At 48.8% G+C, this 20,867-nt stretch overlaps 2 protein-coding genes across 10 annotated transcripts in view; one reads left to right on the top strand and one right to left on the bottom strand.

The window, feature by feature from the left end:
• The first annotated feature begins 813 nt into the window (after nucleotides 1–813).
• Nucleotides 814–19,522, top strand: LOC105494553 (XK related 8). Its single transcript, XM_011763067.2, has 3 exons — nucleotides 814–1,240; nucleotides 4,359–4,555; nucleotides 7,351–19,522. The coding sequence occupies exons 1-3, from the start codon at nucleotides 948–950 to the stop codon at nucleotides 8,064–8,066; spliced, it is 1,206 nt and encodes a 401-aa protein (XP_011761369.2). The 5' UTR covers nucleotides 814–947; the 3' UTR covers nucleotides 8,067–19,522.
• LOC105494555 (EYA transcriptional coactivator and phosphatase 3) overlaps nucleotides 14,903–20,867 on the bottom strand; it is a 115,624-nt gene continuing 109,659 nt past the window's right edge. For 6 of the 9 annotated variants that reach the window (XM_011763070.2, XM_011763076.3, XM_011763074.3 and 3 more), the window contains 2 exons: nucleotides 18,913–19,013; nucleotides 14,903–17,929 (listed from right to left, as the gene is read on the bottom strand). In XM_011763070.2, the coding sequence (XP_011761372.1) occupies nucleotides 17,822–17,929; nucleotides 18,913–19,013 (209 nt within the window). In that variant the 3' untranslated portion in view covers nucleotides 14,903–17,821. Of the gene's footprint in view, nucleotides 17,930–18,903; nucleotides 19,014–20,867 lie in introns of all 9 variants that reach the window. The other 3 variants (XM_011763073.2, XM_011763078.3, XM_071097751.1) reach the window with 2 other exon arrangements.

Genomic DNA, 20,867 nt, shown 5'->3' with positions numbered 1-20,867 from the left:
GGTGCGTTTGATTCTTTGTTGTATTCCTTTTCTTTTCTTTTTTTTTTTTTTTTTGAGACGGAATCTCGCTCTGTCGCCCAGGCCGGAGTGCAGTGGCGACATCTCGGCTCACTGCAACCTCTGCCTCCCGGGTTCATGCGATTCTCCTGCCTCAGTCTCGTAGGTGGGATTACAGACGCGCGCCAGCACGCCCGACTAATTTGTATTTTTGGTAGAGATGGGGTTTCGCCATGTTTGCCAGGCTGGTCTCGAACTCCTGACCGCAGGTGATCCTCCCGCCTGAGCCTCCCAAAGTGTTGGGATCACAGGCTTGAGTAACTGCGCCCGGCCTCTATTCCTTTTCGTATGGAAATGAGGTTAACTCATTTGCAGGAACCTAACGCCCGCCCTCCCCCAACTCGGATCGCCGGCGTGAACCCAGCCGCGCGGTGCTCTCCGTGTATCCCCGGATCGAGGCGCACGCATTGTTGCAAAGTCCTGTACTTAGGGATGAGATGTGCCTTTGGTTTCGTTGTTTTGTTTTGCAACAATGCAGGTGTGAGGGATCGCAGCCCCAGTCCAGGCTCCAGTCTCCCCGCCCTCTCGCTTTCTTGGGCCTCCGGGCGCCTCAAACTTAAAACTAGGCCATTTGAAGTCTGCGAAGCGAAGGGCAGTCAGTCTTCAGGCCTAGCGGACTTGGCTAGGCTGGGTCGGGGGACCCCTGGGCTGGCGGTGGGAGCAGAGTATCGAGCGGCATTTAGGTCACGGGAGGGTTCGGGTGGGGGACCGGGGACACCGCGGGCCTCGCTCCTCCCCGGACGGGGCGGGACGGTGAAGTCCCGCCCAGCAGGTCCCCGCCCCGAGCCGCCCCGAGGGCTGCGCCCGCCTCCTTCCTGCTTCGGCAACCCCGGGCCCTGAGGGCAGGCCCCAACCGCAGAGGAGCAGGAGGGGGCAGAGGCTGGAGGGCCATGCCCTGGTCGTCCCGCGCCGCCCTCCTTCGGGACCTGGTCCTGTGCGTGCTGGGCACCGCCGCCTTCCTGCTCGACCTGGGCGCAGACCTGTGGGCCGCCGTCCAGTATGCGCTCGACGGCCGCTACCTGTGGGCGGCGCTGGTGCTGGCGCTGTTGGGCCTGGCCTCGGTGGCGCTGCAGCTCTTCAGCTGGCTCTGGCTGCGCGCTGACCCTGCCGGCCTGCATGGGTCACAGCCCCCGCGCCGCTGCCTGGCGCTGCTGCATCTCCTGCAGCTGGGTTACCTGTACAGGTGAGTGCTTCGCCCCGGGAGGGGAGGAGTGTCGGAGCTCAGCACCTGAGTCAGCTGGTCACCTGTACAGGTGACACGTCATATGCCGGCAAGGGGACTGGGAGAGGGAACCAAGTCCTGTGGGCGCCTGGCCTACAGGTGAGCGTGCAGCCCTTTGTGGAAAGGGAATCCGGGTAGACTGCCTTCATCCTAGCCCTAGCTTTCCTGGCACAGGCGAAGAAACTGAGGCCGAGGGAAGAAAGGGAGGTGCATGGGCTTTGAAGTCAGACCTCTCAGGGATCCACTTCTGGCTTTGCCCTCTCTCACCTCACTTCTGCATTTCTCTGAGCCTCAGTTTCCTCCTCTATAGAAAGGCGGTAGTCACCCTGAGACAGGTGTGACGGGCAGGCCTATTGTGAGGAGTGAGCGAAAGAGTGAGAAAGTGCCTCGCACAGTGCCTGGCCTGTAATGGCAGGGGCTGCGGACTCAGTTCAGCACCCCATGTTTCAGCTCGGGCAGGGCCTTGGGAAGGCACTGACCTCTCAGTGGGGCTGTTTGGTTGCTGTTCCCGTTGGGATGGGGATAGTGCCTGCCTGTTTGGTGAAGATGAAGTGAAATGACAACTGTTCACTGCTCTGGCTCAGAGTGAGCACTCAGCAACCTCAGCTCGCTTTGTGATGACCTGGGCCTCCCTGTGAGTTTCAGCAGCCCTGACCCCACGACAGCGCTTGTCCCTCACAGAGGCTGCCTCTCACCCTGTCTGCCTGGTTATATTCTTCCCCCTGAACCTTGGCTTCCCACCCCAGACCCAGCAAGAGGGCAGAGATGGCCTCTGACTCATCCACGCCTGTGGAGCCAAACAGGGTTGGGCACAGGCTGGGTCTTGGAAAATGTGTGTGGATTCTGCTCCTGTTTGGACCTGGTGGAGCCTCGTAGAGATGGGGAAACAAACCCAGGGGTCGAAGGCATGCGATGAAGTCAGGGCAGAGGGTGGTGTGGGTTGGGAGGGGGTGGCCAGGGCCAGGATCCGCTCTTGAATCCGTTTTTACAAACTCTTGAGATCTTGCTTTGACAAAGTTGCACGGGGTCTCCAGGAGTGGAGGAGAGGAGCTTTGAATGTGGCAGTTTTGCCTGAGGGATTGTAGAGATATCAGAAAACCCTGGGTGGGCATGAAGGGGTGCAGTTGTTAAGTCCTGGGCAGGCCTCCACGAGCTGTGCATCTTCGCTGCCTGTATTTCTGCTGAGCTTCAGTCAGGCAGACTGGACTGGCTTTGGCTTTGGAAACGGGGTCTCTGTTCCTGCATGTGAATAGGCCGAGGCCGGGGCCTCTGCCAGGTCACTGGGGGGCCACAGGCAAAGGCTCCCGCTGAGGAAGAAGCCCGGTCCGCCCTGCCTGCCTGCTCCTCAGTGTGTTCCTGGGCCCTTCCAGGGGAAGTGACAGTACATGTCTGGTGAATGAGCTTGTAATGAGTGAACGGGGTTCCCTCCCAATAGGCAACTGAGAGCAGAGTTCTGGGTGGAGGGTCTTTGGTGCATCCTCCACTTACTCTTCATGCCTTTCGGTACCCCAGGCCTGTCTGTCCAACCTCTGGACTCTCTTAACTCTGCCCCAATCTCCATCCTTAACCACTCAGGGCCAGCCTCTTAAATGGGATCCCTCCTTCCAATCTAACCCTCCTCCAGCCCCTCCCCTGTGTGGCTGGGGCAAGGCAGAGTCTGATTCCAACTGGCCTGTGCCCAGAAGTGCTCAAGAGGCAAATGTCATCTTGCCCACAGGATCCCAGGAGATCTTGGGCACACTAAAGTTTGAGAACTACTGCCTCAGGCAACTTTATAGCATGCCTTTCCAATTCAGGTTTGGATCCAAATCCTCATTCCAGTACGTATTAGCTGCTTATAATTTTTTGTTTGCTTTCTTTTTTAAAGAGGCAGAGTCTGATCAGGCTTAGTGGCTCATGCCTGTAATCCTAGCAGTCTGGGAAGCAAGATCACTTGAGGTCAGGAGTTCGAGACCAGCCTGCCAAATATGGCAAAAGCTCATCTGTACTAAAAATACAAAAATTAGCCAGGTGTGGTGGCGCATGCCTGTAATCCCAGCATCCCAGCTATTCCGGAGGCCGAGGCAGGAGAATTGCTTGAACCTGGGAGGTGGAGGTTGCAGTGAGCCGAGTTTGTGTCACTGCAATCTAGCCTGGGCGACAGGCGACAGAAGCAGACTCTATCTCCAAAAAAAAAAAAAAAGAAAGAGAAAGGGACTCTGTTGCCTGGGCTGAAGTGCAGTAGCACAGTCATGGCTCACAGTGGCCTTGAACTCCTGGACTCAAACAATCCTCCTGCGTCAGCCTCCTGAGTAGCTTGGACTACAGGCTTGTACCACCATGCCCAACTAATTAAAAAAAATTCTTTGTAGAGATGGGGTGTGCTGTGTTGCCCAGGGTGGTCTCAAACTCCTGGCCTCCAGTGATCCTCTTGCCTTGGCCTTCCAAAGTGTTGGGATTACAGGCGCGAGCCACTGCCCCCAGACCTTATTAGCTTCTTGATCCTGTTTCCCCATTTGTAAAATGGGCTTTTGTGAGAAGTAAACAGGACAAGGTTTGTGATGAGCTTAGGACAGTGCTTAGCCAGCCGGAGTAGAAGGTGTATTGATCCCCCTTTTTTTTTTTTTTTTTTTTTTTAGACGGAGTCTCGCTCTGTCGCCCAGGCTGGAGTGCAGTGGTGGGATCTTGGCTCACTGCAAGCTCCGCCTCCCAGGTTCACGCCATTCTCCTGCCTCAGCCTCCTGAGTAGCTGGGACTACAGGCGCTCGCCACCTCGCCCGGCTAGTTTTTTGTATTTTTTAGTAGAGACGGGATTTCACCGTGTTAGCCAGGATGGTCTCGATCTCCTGCCCTTGTGATCAGCCCACCTTGGCCTCCCAAAGTGCTGGAATTAGAGGCGTGAGCCACCGCGCCCAGCCTCGATCCCCATTTTCCAGATGAAACAAGTTCAGTAAGGTTAGGACATGGCCGACGGTCCCATAGCATGGATGCGAGGAGGCCCCATGGATTGGGGCCTGTGTCCATTCATTAGATGGGTGGGAGGCTGAGGAATTCACAGGACACTAACCTGGCCCTCGGGACATTTGTGTATGGTGCCTAGGTGCATGCAGGAGCTGCGCCAGGGGCTGCTGGTGTGGCAGCAGGAGGAGCCCTCTGAGTTTGACTTGGCCTACGCTGACTTCCTCTCCCTGGACATCAGCATGCTGCGGCTCTTCGAGACCTTCTTGGAGACGACACCACAGCTCACGCTGGTGCTGGCCATCATGCTGCAGAGTGGCCGGGCTGAGTACTACCAGTGTGAGTGAAGGCCAGTGGCTGGCCCCCCTGTCGTGGCTTGGGGGGGTCTCTCTCAAATGTCGGAACTGTTTTTATTCTTTTATAGAGGCTGCTTAGAAAACAGGAGAACAGGCTTTAGTCAGGCAGATCTGGCTTGAGACCTAAAGTCACTCTGTAGCTGTTTGAGTTTGGACAAATGCCTTGACCTCTCTGAGTATGTTCGTTCTCATTTGAAAAATGGACTTAAATCCTTCTGCCTCATAAGGTTGATGAAAGGATTGAGTGAGGTGATGCAAAGAAAGCCCATTTCCTGGTACACAAGTTCCTGGTACAGTCTTACTCTGTCATCGCCCATAGTGGATTACAGCGGCCTGATCATGGTTCACTGCAGCCTCAACCTCCCAGGCTCAGGTGATCCTCCTGTCTCAGCCTCCTGAGTAGCTGGGACTACAGGTGTATGTCACCATGCTGGCTAATTTTTCTTTCTTTTTTTTTTTTTTTTTTTTTGTAGAGACGAGGTCCCACTTTGTTACCCAGGCTGGTCTTGAACTCCTGAGCTCAAGTAACCTGCTACCTCAGCCTCCTAAGGGCTGGGATTACAGGTGTTGGCCATTGTGCCTGGCCCAGAAGTCTTAATTGTAATTTTTATAATTTCGAAGATAATAAAGTGTGTAAGGTGCCTGATGCAGCGTAGGTAATTTTTTAGTTAAGAAACAATTTAATACGTTGGGAGGCCAAGGTGCACAGGTGGCTTGAGGCCAGAGTTGGAGACCATCCTGGGTAACATAGTGAGACCTCATCTCTTCAAAATTTTAAAAAAGAAACAAGAAACAATATATTGAATGCCTTCATCCAGTCAGGTTTTCATTGCGCATCTCTTCTGTGCCTGTTACTGTGCTGGGGACACAGCAGTGAACAAGATGAACCCAGCCCCTGCCCTGCCAGGGTAATAGACTAAAACAAGTAGCTAGGGTACAACGTGCTGAGTGACTGGAAAAGGGAGAGGCAGGTGGCGGAGGCTCACAGGGCCCCCTAAGCAAGGGTGAAGTTTATAGTGAGGAGCTTTGGGAGGGTTTTTGTCCATAAAAGGAAAGTGACTTGCCCATTTTCACAGACCCAGACAGTGGCCAAGCTGAATAGGGCCCCGACTCACATCCAATTCAGGGTCCAAGCCTTCCCCTTTGCCTTCCTCCACCCCTGCCATAAATGCCACAGTCTCTCAAGGAAGGAGTCCTCACTCTGCCGTCACTCGCTGTGTGACCCGGAGAGCCTTCCTGTGCAAGATGGAGGTTGGATTCGATCTCCAAGGGCCCTTTCGTCTTGCTAGTCTATGTATTGATTGAAAAAACAATAATAGCGGTTGTCACAATCGAGGGCCAGCTATTAGCCGGGCCCTGTGGGAAGCACTTACAGTCATCATTGCTGAAGTTCACAGCAGCCCTGTAGGTCTGTGCTATATTGATCTCCATTTTTAGAGAGGTGCAGAAAGGTGAGTGACTTGCCCTGGGTCACTGGGCACTCACTGGGCACGTGTTTTTGTCTGTTGAGGGTTGGGGGTGTCTAGAACCAGGGCCAAGTGCAGACAGTCTGCACTGCGAGTGTGGCAGGGGGTAAGGGGGAAAGACAGATTTTCCCTACTTTTTATTTAGCAAACATCTCTTTCGCTGCTGTTATGTGCCAGGTACTGGGCTGCTGGGGGATCCCAAGTGAGCAGAGTCTGTTTTCTACCCTGGAGGAGCTCAGAGATAAGGAAATAGATAATTACTGTGTGATGAGACTCCAGACAGAGGTGGGTGGCATGTGACAGGGATACCTGACACAGCTGAGTGGGTGGCGTGGGGCCAGGGTGGGTGACTCCAGGGGCTCTTCAAGCTGGGGCCTGTGGGGTAATGGAGGAGTAGGCCGGGGAAGTGGGGCATGTGCTTCTGGCTACCGAACAGCCTGGGCAGAGCTTGTCAAGGTCACGGAAGGTGGCATGCTGGGCAAACTGGAAAAACATCAGCCCTGCTGAGACCTGGGCGAGGCTAATGGGCACAGATCTGTTTCCAGGCTAGGAGTGGGTTCTGGGCACCTAATAGATTCCCAGTAAACATCTGTCGAATGACTGCGGTGGACAGGAACAGGGGAGGAAGCAGTCGGGAGACGTGCTGGTGCCACTTCCGTCCCTCCCTGGAGGCCCTCGTGCCTCTGCTCCAGGACTGGCAGCCAGGAGGTGGGATAGGACCCTAGGACCCCTGTTGTAAACTTCTGGATCTTGGAAAATCAAGACTAGGGGTCAGTCTGATGGCCTCTGGTCTTGGAGGAGAGGGGAGGGAAGTGGGGAGACTTTCTGTCCACATAGCAGGGACATCTCTCCTGGCCCTGAGGGCAGCTTTAGCCAGAGCCTGTGGCCACCCCAGGGGATTTTCTACTCCCTTTTTGAGACTAAGAAAGAGGGAATTGAGGCTGTTGATTTTCAGACACAAGAAAGGCTTGTGTTCTTCCCAGAAAGAAAGGGTTATGGGGCCCTGGAAGATGCCCAGGGTGCAGCCAAGGCCCAGGGGTGCTGAGTGCTGGGTGGGCCAGAAGTCACACCCTCTCACCTTTGACAAATACCACCTGCGCAGCAAAGCACTGTGGTGAGGGGCAGGCTCTATATTAGGAGTCAGAGCTTTGCTTTTGGTTATGGGAACTCGCTGGCTCTTCTCCAGCTGCAGATTTGCTTTCAGCAAATGAGGAATTCTGATACCTACTCCAGGGTTGCTGGGAGGGGCCCCACGGTACCTGCGACCCCTGGGGAATGCCCAGGACTCATGATTCTGGCCTACTCTTTGCAGGGTTTGGCATCTGCACGTCCTTCCTGGGCATCTCGTGGGCACTGCTCGACTACCACCGGGCCTTGCGCACCTGCCTCCCCTCCAAGCCCCTCCTGGGCCTGGGTTCCTCCGTGATCTACTTCCTGTGGAACCTGCTGCTGCTGTGGCCCCGAGTCCTGGCTGTGGCCCTGTTCTCAGCCCTCTTCCCCAGCTATGTGGCCCTGCACTTCCTGGGCCTGTGGCTGGTACTGCTGCTCTGGGTCTGGCTTCAGGGCACAGACTTTATGCCGGACCCCAGCTCCGAGTGGCTGTACCGGGTGACGGTGGCCACCATCCTCTATTTCTCCTGGTTCAACGTGGCTGAGGGCCATACCCTAGGCCGGGCCACCATCCACTTCGCCTTCCTCCTGACTGACAGCATTCTCCTGGTGGTCACCTGGATGACTCATAGCTCCTGGCTGCCCAGCGGGATTCCCCTGCAGCTGTGGCTGCCTGTGGGCTGCGGCTGCTTCTTTCTGGGCCTGGCTCTGCGGCTTGTGTACTACCGCTGGCTGCACCCTAGCTGCTGCTGGAAGCCCGACCCTGACCAGGTAGACGGGCCCCGGAGTCTGCTTTCCCCAGAGGAGTATCAGCTGCCTCAGAACAGGCGCATGACACGGTTAGCACAGAACTTTTTCCCCAAGGCTAAGGATGAGGCTGCTTCGCCAGTGAAGGGAGAGGTGAATGGCGTCCTTTGAAGCAGGATCAGACCCAGCTGGCAGAGATGGAGAGTGACTCTGCTGGCAGAAGGCAGGTGAGGATAAGCTAATGATGCTGCTGTGGCCTCCATGCACTCAGCAATAATGGGACGCCTGTGCTGGGCCGGGCACCAGGGATGGTGCTGAATGGGGCAGAGGCCTGCCTTAAAGGAGTTCACAGTGAACAAGATGAGAAAGGCTGGGCCCTGCAGGGTCAAGAGCCCCAATTATGTACAAGACACTTTGGGAGGAAAGAAGACTACCTTTTCTTTTCCCCCTGCCATTGGTATAGCTGGTGCCCCAAAACTTCCACCTCCCTGGCCACTTCTAAAATGACTGGTATAGGTGCTGCCCCACCCCTTAGCTCCCCTATCCTGGGCTAGAAGGCCACAGGGGCTGTCCTCTAGAATTCTTCCTCCCCTCCCCCACACCATTCCTTCAATTCATGAAAGAAATCTTCGTGGAGAGCAGTTTATATGCCAGGAACATCATTCTGTCCTTGCAACCTGGAACAAGACCAGCTACCACCCCAGCTTCATCCCCTACTTGAACCAACCAGTCCTGGGTTAGATCTCAAATGCCAGAAGCCAGGGATGCCCAACTCTTGGTGGCCCCAGTTAGAACCTCTGGGATCTCAGTGAAGCTGGCCTGGCCTCTGCTCCTGCTCTCAAGGGGCTGCTTTTCAACCGAGAGCCTTGGGAGCCTGGTCTGAGCCTTGTACAACCACTGAGTATTTTTTATTCCTTAGCCAGTGTACCTCCTACCTCAGAGTCTGTGTGAGAGGAAGAGAATGTGTGTCCCTGTGGGTGTCCGCAAGTGTCAGACGTGTTGTTTTTAACAGTATTACTAGGTTATGATTAAAGCCTCATGAAATCCTCCAACCTAGTCTGTGTCATCGAATGAAATCTCTTATGGAGTTCAGAGCCTGAACTGGAAGAGGTCAGGGGCATAAAATCTACCTCTCAAAATTAGTCAGGGTCCATGAACAGAGAGGTCTGGCTTAGGTGGGGCTTCTCAACCTCGTGTTTGAAGTTTCAGGAGCTGGTGAGCCAGCATGGGGTTGACAGCTCAGCTGGAGATAAGAATCCAGATCTGGGCTTAGTGCATCCCTCTTCACCACCAGCTCTGCTGCTGGGTCCAGCAGGAGTGGCCACAAACACATTTAGGGCCAGGAAGTGAATATAGGAGCCTGGTGAAGAAAGGTCTTGCTGGGACCTCTGAGACGTTAAGTAATGAGGTGCCTTAGGGGATGCGAATGTGGTGGGTGATGGTGCTGGGGAAGTGGAACCTTTTGCTGTTCTAGGAGGTCTGTGGTTTGGAGAAACAAGGGACAGAAAAATCTCTTGAGATAGAGAAGAAAAGGTTCCAGTCACTGCTGTGATGGGATCCAGGATAGTCTCAGCTCTGTTACTATTCTGGTGGAGACACAAAAACCAGGATAAGTAAAACATTTAGTATATCAGATAGTGTTAAGTGCTGAAAGAAAAAGGGAAAGGGATAGGGAGAGAGAGTAGGTGTTTGTGTGTTGGGGGTGGGAATTACAACTTTATATAGAATGGCTGGGGAAGGCCTTCCTGCAAAACGGGTAAGCTGGTTAGCAGTGACTTGGGGGTGGCCTATAAATGTCATGAGAAGGAGCAGAACCTGGAGTCACTGGTAGCTTGAACCACTGTGACGGAAGGAATGATGCAAACAGAATTCCACAGGATGAAGAAGCACTTGTAACCACTCTGTTGGCCTGGAGCTAAAGATGACCCAGAGATGAAGGGTGGGAGCAGGAAGAGGATCTGGGAAGACGATGCTAGTGACTTTTACATACAAGCAATGGGTAGAGGCAGAAAGGATCCTGCAGATCATCCTGTCTAGTGATTTTCAGACTTTTGAATATCATGTACCTATAAAATGGCCAACATGGTTGAAACTTAATTTTAACAAAGAAAGGGCATTAAAGACTACCACCATTTGGCTGGGCATGGTGGCCCACACCTGTAATCCCAGTACTTTGGGAGGCCAAGGCGGGTGGATCACCTGAGGTTGGGAGATCGTGACCAGCCTGACCAACATGGAGAAACGCCATCTCTACTAAAAATACAAAATTAGCCAGGCGTGGTGGCGCATGCCTGTAATCCCAGCTACTCGGGAGGCTGAGGCAGGAGAATTGCCTGAACCCGGGAGGCAGAGGTTGCGGTCAGCCAACATCGTGGCATTGGACTCCAGTCTGCGCAACAAAAGCAAAACTCCGTCTGAAAACAACAACAACAACAACAAACTACCACCATTTATTTTCATCATCTCATAAAAGGACGTACCAATCTTAGAACAAAGGACCATTCTTCTAATTGAATACATGTAAACATACACACACACCTGAAATTGCAGGAAGAGATGGAGATGTTTATCTCCTCTGTGCTTGGAAATCAATACTTCTAATATTTGTACTTATAACTGAGTAAGGATATAGCAGCTAACGGGTTTGCTTCAACTAATGTGCACCTAATGAGGAAAACATTTAATTACTAAAATAGGCAACTTCCTCTTTTCTGGGGAATTTTTGGAGAAATACATCTTATAGTCTGGCATTTATGGTACTTGGAAGCTAGAACCCAATTCTGTTTTCCTTCATTGACTAAAAGGCAGAAAGGCTTCGTGACTGTTTTCCAGACCAGAGGGATGCAGCCAGACCCAAATCAGAGAAATGAAATGAGAATAAGTAGTTGATGTGACATGAAATCAGGGCAAATCAAATGAGGTCTGATATCAGTTTGCTAGTTTTATCGCTTTTGTGGTTTAAGTGCAGCGCGGCAAGGTACTGATTTCTCTCCTTAATAATTAAATTTCAGCACATTTGGCAGCGAGTGAAATCTTTTCTCACTCCAGTTCTAAACTTTAAAAGCAAAATATATTTTAGAAACAATACATGCTCCCATGCAAATTACTGTAAAATAATTTCCCATGTATATTTATACCAAATGGTTTGTTTTTACTTTTTTGGTGAAATGACCCAGTTACTGAAAGGGTGACATCTTTCTAATGAACTCTTTAGAATTTTTATGAAGCCCTAATTAGGACCCCACATAGCTGGGCAACTATGCTGATCCTATTCAGAAAAGACACAGGAGCAAACTATAGAAAATAAAAACTTTATTTTTTCAAGTTTATAAGATAGTTCCCATTACATATAACATTATGGTCACGGATTCTACAGCCACAAATGCCCGCAGTCACATAAATATATCCAATCCGATCAATGCCTTTTCCTGCTAACAGAGGCACCTGAAGTCCAGAGGGAGAGTCGCATTTTGAGTAGAAGTCGTCCTTAATGGGAGGGCTCCTGTCAGTGCATTAGGAACTAGCCAAGGAGCCTTGCTTGCCAGAGCTGTCTGACTCAGGAGAGGAAGGGAAAGATGGCCTGCTGACTGGGGCCGGGGCAGCACTACATTTTCTCTCTTATGGTTTAAGATATTTTAGAATCTCGGAATTCAGACCCTATAGTGTGAATATCTGGGGAGTTCTAACTTCTGGATGAAAAAGGAAACCAATTTAGTGGTAAGAAATAGAAGCCTGCTTAAGAGGGACCCTAACTGCCTCCTTGAGGAGTAAGGAGTCAGAGGAAGACCCTAAGCTCACCACTTGTTAGCCTAGACCATTGCTCTACCCCATACTCCTCTCCCCCGTGGTTCAGTGACACTGACAATCATTCAAGGTAGTAAACATCTAGAAGCTCCACATGCTGCAGCTAGAGTTTGTCAATCAGATTCTATTTGGAGCTTTAAAGCTGAGTTTGTGTAAACTGCGAACAAGCTGTGGCATCAGTCTCTTGGGACAACTCACTAGCTTTACACTAGACAGGAACACCCCAAATCAAACAAAAGCCCAGATAGGCATCTAAATCTGGAGCAGGTGTCCATTCTTCTGGACACTACCAGCTGCCCCAGGGGCACTGGACAGGGTGATGCTAAGGCACAGTCAGTTTTACATTCGAAAGTCAAGCCACCTCCTCAACCCAAGACACACCTCACTCCAGACCTACTAGAGAGAGCCCTCACCGTGACATTACAGACCCATCTTGTGGAACCCACAGTGCCTGGCTGGGCGCAGTGGCTCATGCCTATAATCCCAGCACTTTGGGAGGCCGAGGTGAGCAGATCACCTGAGGTCAGGAGTTTTGAGAACAGCCTGGTCAACATGGTGAAACCCCGTCTCTACTAAAAATACAAAAATTAGCTGGGTGTGGTGGTGGGTGCCTGTAATCTCAGCTACTCAGGAGGCTGAGGTAGGAGAATCGCTTGAACCTGGGAGGCGGAGGTTGCAGTGAGCCGAGAGATCATGCCACTGCACTCCAGCCTGGGTGACAGAGCGAGACTCCATCTCAAAAAAAAAAAAAAAAAAAAAAAAAAAAAAGAGAACCCACCATGCCCAGCTGGGGAAGGACTCATCATTTGGCTAATTTCATGAGGACTCTAATGAAGAGGGCCTTCCCCTTGATGAATGGACTCACAGTGTCCTTTGGCCCTCTACTTCCAACAGCTCTTAATCCTACCTACTTATTTTCCTTTCCAGATTTTTGTATTGGGGTGGAGAAAAAGGCAGGGTAATTACAGACAGCACCGTGTTCCCTGGACAATTCATTTTGGCAAAAAGCCAAGAAGCTCCTCTTTTCTCTTCCATCTAAATGAGGATGGCAACAACCAGGAATGAGCAGAGACTGCTCTGCTCAGCCTCCTTACCTCTCTTGGTCAAGTTCAAGTTATTTTTGGAAAGAGCTAAGCTAGGAAGTCAGAGCAAGAGGAAAAAAGCCATTGATAAAAGTGAGTCCAAGTTATATTCTAAAATAAAGAGCTCCCATAAGGGTGGAGAGGGAAGTATCTGTGTGTGTGCTTGTGTGCATGGTGGGGGTACCACTCCGCAGCCTCAAAAACCTGAAGCGCAGCACAACAGCTGTGGCCTTTGTCCAGGACAAAAACTCAACAGCTATACTGCATTAGGGGGAGGGTTTGAGGCTTCAGAGTAGAGCTTCCTAAGATCAACCATCAAACAAGGCAGAGCAGCATCTAAGGAACTATGCTGAATACAGACCAAGGGAAGGCCTACCTCACACTACATCTCCCTCCTCCCAACCCCACAGGAAACAAGGCCAAAGAGGCAGCCAAGTAAAGGAGCACTGACTTCAGCTACTCAGCAAAAACTTACTCCTTTAAATCGTGAGTCATGAGCACTTTTCAATGAGTTCTGAAGGAATGTGTATACCAGCCTCTCTCTGTTGCTATCTGGGTGGCCTGGCATTGAAAGGAATCTTGCCCTTGTGCTGCAACATCTTTGGAAATGGGGATGCAGAGTCTCTGGCGACAAGCAATTATAGCTGGGGTTGGTCAACGATGCCTCCTTCTGCGGACCAATCCTGCATCTCAATCTGAGGTGCTTGTATCATCTGTCTCTTTGCAGCCTGGGAAAGGCTGAACTTCCTCAGCTCTAGGGAATTTTATCCTGCCTGAGCAGATGCCCAAATTGCTCTTGGAGGGATGGGGCATCCAACAATCATGGCTGGGCTGGAAGGCTGTGACTAGTGCCTGGGCACCCACCAATCTGCCCAGAGGTCGAGAGATGCTCCTGCATTTGGCCCAGGATTAAGTTTTGGGCCATGAAGTAGGGAATGATGCAGCACTCTCATTTAAATCAGGAAAGTCTGGCTGAGCGCAGTGGCTCATGCCTATAATCTCAACACTTTGAGAGGCCAAGGTGGGAGGGTCGCTTGAGGCCAGGTGTTCGAGACCAGCCTTGGCAACAAAGTGAAACCCTGTCTGTACCTCCCCTCCCCCCACAATCAGCAAAGTCTTTCTGGCTTCCTACTTTCGAATGGGATTTGAGAAGCAGGGTTTTCCATGGGAAAATTTAAATACAGCAATCTGCTCTTCAGTTTCAGGCAGAGATCTGGATAAATATATACCTGGGACATCCTTCATATGGCTTAGGGCTTCCACAAAGGAAGTCAAATACATTGGCAGTTTTGGCCAACATGTAGTTATAAGCATGTTTTTAGATTTCATTTGAATTCTTGGGTCTAATACCTGGGGACTGGCCAGAGCTGCCTGGAGGTGGACATGAGGTGCAGAGGGCAGGAAAGGGGTAAGAAACTAGCATTATGATGACTAAGAAGGAAGAAACTGCAGGGGCGAGCATCTGATGGGAAATGGGTACTTCTCTGCGGGAGGAACAGGTAGAACCTTTCGGTCTCAAGAGCCAAAGAAGCTGCAATTCATAAGACACTTTAGTTCCTTCTCTCCAGTTTGGAAGCTAAGCCTCCTGGGATACAGTCTGAATGAGAGTCAAGCTGAAAGAGTTTTTAGGGTTGTGCCATTTGACTAAAGGGAAAAGGGACTGGAAAGAAGACTAAGGCTTCTAGATGGGAAATGCCAAAGTTTAAAGTTACTCAGTGTTCAGTGCCCCACAGTTCACCAGCTAGGAGATGGAAGAACAGGAAAGGAATCGTCCTAGAGAGCAGACCACTGGAGCAGCTACAGAGGTGCTACTGCCACAGAGAGGTATTTTAGATATTTCAATTACTATTTTCAAGACTTTACACACTTTCTTGCTAGAAAAAGAAAGTGGTGGAAACCTGTGTCAGAGATCAGACCCTTACCTATAAAAATAACATACACATTCGCTGGAAATAAGTGAGATTCTAAGCTAAGGAGACTCTAAGACTGCAAGAGATGTTATCATAAAAGTCTGCTGCATTTATCTGATCACCACAAGTTATGAGTAATTCTCAATCTTGTCATGGACTAAGAGTGCAACTCTGCCCCAGGAATTTCCTTTTCTTTTTCATTTTTTGAAAAAAAAAACAAAAACAAACAAAAAACAAAAAACAAAAAAACCAAAACAAAACACAGAAGAATTAAAAGCACTGTAGCTGCAGTGAGTCCATTGTTCTGTCTATCCAACTGTCTCCTGCTTCTGTATGGAGATGAACACGGGGCTGCAGCTCACTCTTAGCAAAAATTGCAGCTGTTGGTTCTGATTGTGTTCTCGCCAGCATTCCATGGATAAAGACAGACAGAGAAAGGGAAGGAGGGAGGGAGAGACAGAGAGAGAGAGAGGGAGAGACAGAGAGAGAGGAAGAGACAGAGAGAGACAGAGAGAGAGGGAGAGAGAGAGAGACAGAGAGACAGAGAAAGTTCTCAGTTGGTTCCAGTCTCCAGCTCCCTTCAGGAGTGAAAAGGAGCTCAAGGGGAAGGCTCCTCATTCCAGTTCTTAGAGAAAATCAAGCTCTAAAGCCTGGTGAAGGGATACAAGGTCTCCGTGGTTTGTGATCCTCCAGAAAGGCATGTTGTGCTGGAAAGAGAGTGGGGATAGCTGGTTAATCCAACTTCTTCTGAGAGCTTATATTAAATATTTGCCCATACTCTTTCCTTAGCACACCTCTCCCCAAGGTATATGGTAACCCTATCTATCCCTGCCTCACAGGGCGGTAATAATGATCAAATAGTCATATGTATAAGGACCTTGTACATTGCACACTTTATAAATGTGAGAAATTTTTAATAAGTTTCAGTGGTACTTTGTGCTTTTGAGAGATTACCTGTTCTAGCTATTATTTTGAAGACAGGGTCTTGCTGTGTCACCCAGGCTGAAGGGCAGTGGTGTGATTATAGCTTACTGTGGCCTTGAATCTGGGCTCAAGCAATCCTCTTACCCCAGCATCCTGAGTAGCTGGAACTACAGGCATTCCAGTTATCATACAGGGTCTTAAGGATCAAATAAAATGGCCCAGGTGAAAAATTAGTATTTGATATAAGATTATATTGTCTTATGGATGGTTAATTTCTTGTAAGTTTCAGAACTACAAGACCTAAATCTTATCTATGTCCAAGACGGAGAATGTACAGATCTGGGAAATAATAATCTCATTATATTATGTAGTCAGAATCACGTCCAGAATACTGTGTGCTGTTCTGGAGGCCATATTTTACTTTTTATTTTGAGACAGGGTCTCATTCTGTCACCCAGGCTGGAGTGTAGTGGTATGAACATGGCTCACTGCAGCCTTGACCCCCTGAGCTCAAGTGATCCTCCCACCTCAGCCTCCCAAGTAGCTGGGACCAAAGGCATGTGCCACTACACCTGGCTAATACTTTATTTCTTGCAGAGATGAAGCCTCACTATATTGTCCAGGCTGGTCTTGAACTCCTGGGCTCAAGCAGTCCTCCCACCTTGGCCTCCCAAAGAGCTAGCGATTACAGGCATGAGCCACTGTGCCTGGAGGCCATATTTTTAAATTAAGTTAAATTTATTTTTTATATTTTTTGAGACAGAGTCTCGCTCTTTTGCCCAGGCTGGGGTGCAGTGGTGCTACCTTGGCTCACTGCAACCTCCACTCCCAGGTTTAAGTGATTCTCATGTGGAGGCCATATTTTAAAGGAGGGCTTTGATAAACCCAAGTGTTGGAAACCATGTTCTATGAAGCTGAGGAGATTAACGTTCCTATCATCTAGTTGAAACTGGTTCCAAATTACTCAGAATATTGAGGTCCTAGAACACAGTTGTTTTGGCATATACCCAAGTTGTTTTTTAAGCCAGCTGCTCACACATAATATTTAAAAGGCTATTAACATGCAGAAGAGGAAACCGATTTGTTATGTTCAAGAATGCCAGACTAGAGGCCAGGTGCAGTGGCTCATGCCTGCAATCCCAGCACTTTGGGAGGCTAAGGTGGGTGGATCACTTGAGGTCAGGAGTTTGAGACCAGCCTGGCCAACATGGCAAAACACTGTCTCTACTGAAAATATAAAAATTAGCTGGGAGTGGTGGTGTGCACCTATAGTCCCAGCTACTTGGGAGGCTGAGGCCAGAGGCGGAGGCTGAAGTGAGCCAAGATCATACCACTGCACTCCAGCCTGGGCAATGGAGCGAGACTCTATCTCAAAAACAAAAAACAAAAAACAAAAAAAAGAATGCCAGCCTAGTATATGAAGGTAGAGAAATTTTTGCTCAGTAGAAGGGGGAACACCCTAACAGTTTGGTTGACCCCTCAGTGGAACAGGCTACTGGGAACCAATGCCCTCATCCTTGGGCATATTCAAGCAAGGACTAAAGAGACTTCTGTCAGAAAGGCTGCAGAAAAGATCCTTCACAGAGTATAGCTTGAACTGGATAAAGTGGTAAGCATTTTCCAGTCGGTATATACTTTTTTTGTTTGTTTTTCTGAGACAGAGTCTTGCTCTGCTGCTGAGGCTGGAGTGCGGTGGCACAATCTCGGCTCACTGCAACCTCCGCCTTCAGGGTTCAAGCAATTCTCGTGCCTCAGCCTCCCGAGTAGCGGGGATTACAGGAATGCACCACCATGCCCGGCTAATTTTTATATTTTTAGTAGAGACGGGATTTCATCATGTTGGCCAGGCTAGTTTCTAACTCCTGACCTCAGGTGATTTGCCTGCCTCGGCCTCCCCAAGTGTTAGGATTATCGGCGTGAGCCACTGTGCCCAGCCACAACGGTGTATTCTATTGTAGATGATTCTAGACATTGTCAGAGTTACCAACTCTGCTGATGACTTGAACTGTTCTTTCTCTCCCCCATACCATTCTTCAGACCAGGAAACACTGATGCGTACACCCACTAGTGTCTTTCCCAAAGAGGGCAACAAGAAGCACATTAGAATTAAAGCTTCATAACATATGCGAAAAAATAAGGATCCCTGAATTGCTACATAAAGTAGCAAACGGAAACATGAGATAATAATGCCGACTGATTACCAATCTCATACTTTATTATAGTTGCTAAGATTTCTACTTAACTGGATGAAGAGTATCAGGGCAGTTGGTTCTAGCTGGCAACCCAATGCCTCCAGGTCTAAGAAATAGAGTTGCTGGAAGAAAATAAATTGGGGTAGGGAGGGAAAGAACTTCTACAGATCCATTTAGCAGATGAGGATAATTGTTCAAAGTCACATAGCTGATACACAGATGGGATTTTAGGTTCTATAGCCAAGACTCTTTCATCTACTGTTTCGTATATCAAGAAGGGGTGACCTGGGTTGGGCGTGGTGGCTCAAGGCTGTAATCCCAGCACTCTGGGAGGCCGAGGCAGGTGGATCAGAAAGTCAGGAGTTCGAGACTAGCCTGGCCAATATGGGAAACCCTGTCTCTACTAAAAACACAAAAATTAGTTGGGCATGGTGGCAGGTGCCTATAGTCCCAGCTACTTGGGAGGCTGAGGAAGGAGAATTGCTTGAATCCAGGAGGCGGAGGTTGCAGTGAGCCGAGGTCATGCCACTGCACTCCAGCCTGGGTGACAGAGTGAGACTCCGTCTCAAAAAAAGAAAATAAATAAATAAATAAATAAATAAATAAATAAATAAGGGGTGACCTGAAGTTGGGACCTGTATAGTGATGGGGTTAACATCAGAGCAATCTTTCCAGGGCTCAAAGGCAGGAAAGACGTTCTCTACAGAAAGAGCTATTGGTTGTACTGTCTGAGAACTTGAATAATGGAAAAGAAAGAAAGATTAGCCTTTTTGCAGTCAAGTCTGATGCTTGAGAAGGCACTGTCTTTGAAGATGGAAGATGGGGCACATCTCAGGTTGAATGATGGGATCCCTGTAGAACGGCTTAAAGATTTTAAGATTCTTGAGTGACAGGGAGGAAAAGGAAGGGATGGATCTAAAACTTAAAAGGAAAAACTCCATCTGGAGAAAAAAAAGACCCTCTTTTTCTTTAAAGAAAAATGGGAGAGGAAGAAAGAGAAGATACTATAAATGCATAATAGATTGCTAAGATTTTGTAGTTTTTCTCATTTTTTCTAATTACTTGATGTACAACCACATAGAATATTTTTCTTTACCATGGTTACCTGTTTGGCTGCAATTTCTTCATCTCGTCCATCTCCAATCACTACATATGTGACTTTCTTTCCAAACCTTGACACAATCCTCTCAAAGCAGCTCTCCTTACCTGATGAGAAAAAGAAATTTCCTGTTAGAATACTCTTTTCAAAACCAAAGAAAAGGGCTGCTGCTAGGTTCACCTGCCTGTGCTTAGGTGGACTAAATGACAGTCCACGTAGTTTGCTTTCTGGGGAGTAGGGATGGGAGCTAGAGATCCAGTAGACCCTCTACCCAAAGAATGTGAAGTTGTGCCATTAAAACAACTTGGCCAGGCACAGTGGCTCAATGCCTGTAATCCCAGCACTTTGGGAAACCGAGGCAGGTGGATCACCTGAGGTCGGGAATTTGAGACCAGCCTGACCAACATGGAGAAACCATGTCTCTACTAAAAAACAAAATTAGCTGGGCGTGGTGGTACATGCCTGTAATCCCAGCTACTCAGGAGGCTGAGGCAGGAGAATCGCTTGAACCTGGGAGGCGGAGGTTGCAGTGGGCCAAGATCGCACCATTGCACTCCAGCCTGGGCAACAACAGTGAAACTCTGTCTCAACAAAACAAAACAAAACAAAACAAAACTTATTTTAACCTTCACATTGAGGTTGAAGTCCCTAAGATCTTAGTGGGAGGGAATTTCTATAAATGGGAGGGATTCATAGGTTTAGTAACTTGCCCCTAGATCACAAACAAGCAAGTAGCTAGAAGTTGGGGCCCCTGACTCCAAATCTAGGCTCTGATCATTGTACCATAATGAATGAATGATTTTTGAGGTGAAATGTTTTAGGGTAGAAAAGAGAAATGAAAACACAAGGCTCTGATTTCTTGTCAGAAACAATAACAAACAAACAGCCATTTCCTTCCAATTCTTCATATCCCAGAAACAGTCCTGTGTATGGGCCTTATGTCTTTCGGTGAGAGAAGAGCCCCAGAATAGAATTGAGAACAGTGACCAATAAATACGGCAGCAACATTTGTCATATCTGGAACCTCCTTACTTACTACACCTTGTAGTTGTAACCAAGATATTGCATCACTGAAATAGACCTTGGGAAATGGGTGATTTAAATCCATTTCTCAGAACTGCAGATGGTTTTGAGAAACATGGCAGTGTTGTATCAAAACTCAAATCCCATCTGCAATCAACAACTAAAACATGCACAGATCATACTGCTGTGGGAAAGATACTTTATTTATTTGTATAAATAAAAGGAAGTTATATCCCTTGCTCTTTTTATCTCCCTGCTTCTGCCACCTTCTTCAGTTAAGCAAGGTCCTAACTTTGGCATTCTTCTTCATCCTGCTCTATCAACCTTCTTGTTCCTTCCCCTTGCCCAATACAGTGACTTAGCACCAGGGTTCCTGTGTAAATAAGATAAAAGCTGCCTCTTCCTCAAGACACTTGACTGCTGGAAAATCATTATAATATATAAATACACAAATCTAAGATAACATAATTGCCCAGAACTTATATTTCCATACTCAGAAGTCCTACTTGGCACAGGAGAAGTCATGCAGATATATAATTGCAAATTTCTGACATCCTTACCCCAGTGGCACTTCAAAACAGATGGACTAGTCAACTGGACAAGATACTAGTCTACTCTGGGCTCAGCTGGCCACTTATAATACAAGGCGTGGCTTAGGCGCACTCGGGTCTCTCTTAGTGCTAACATTTTACATAGAATTCTCTTGCCTTACATTCATATGAGGGATTCAATCAATGTTTGCTGAGTAAATTCATATTAATCTCACAAATGATTCAGTAGAGGACTGTAGTCCAGGTCTTATGCCTCAATTCAGTTCAAACATTAAACCGTTCAACTAATAATAAATTCTTATTATGTTCAAGGTGTTGAAGAGTTCTTTAATTCCATTTCACCCACTACAGCTTTACAAACTAAGCCAACCTCCACCAGATGCACAG

The sequence above is a fragment of the Macaca nemestrina genome, chromosome 1, assembly GCF_043159975.1.
Source record: "Macaca nemestrina isolate mMacNem1 chromosome 1, mMacNem.hap1, whole genome shotgun sequence".
Taxonomy (NCBI): domain Eukaryota; kingdom Metazoa; phylum Chordata; class Mammalia; order Primates; family Cercopithecidae; genus Macaca; species Macaca nemestrina.
Note: the sequence above shows the minus strand (reverse complement) of the source record. Positions and strands in the feature narration are given on the sequence as shown.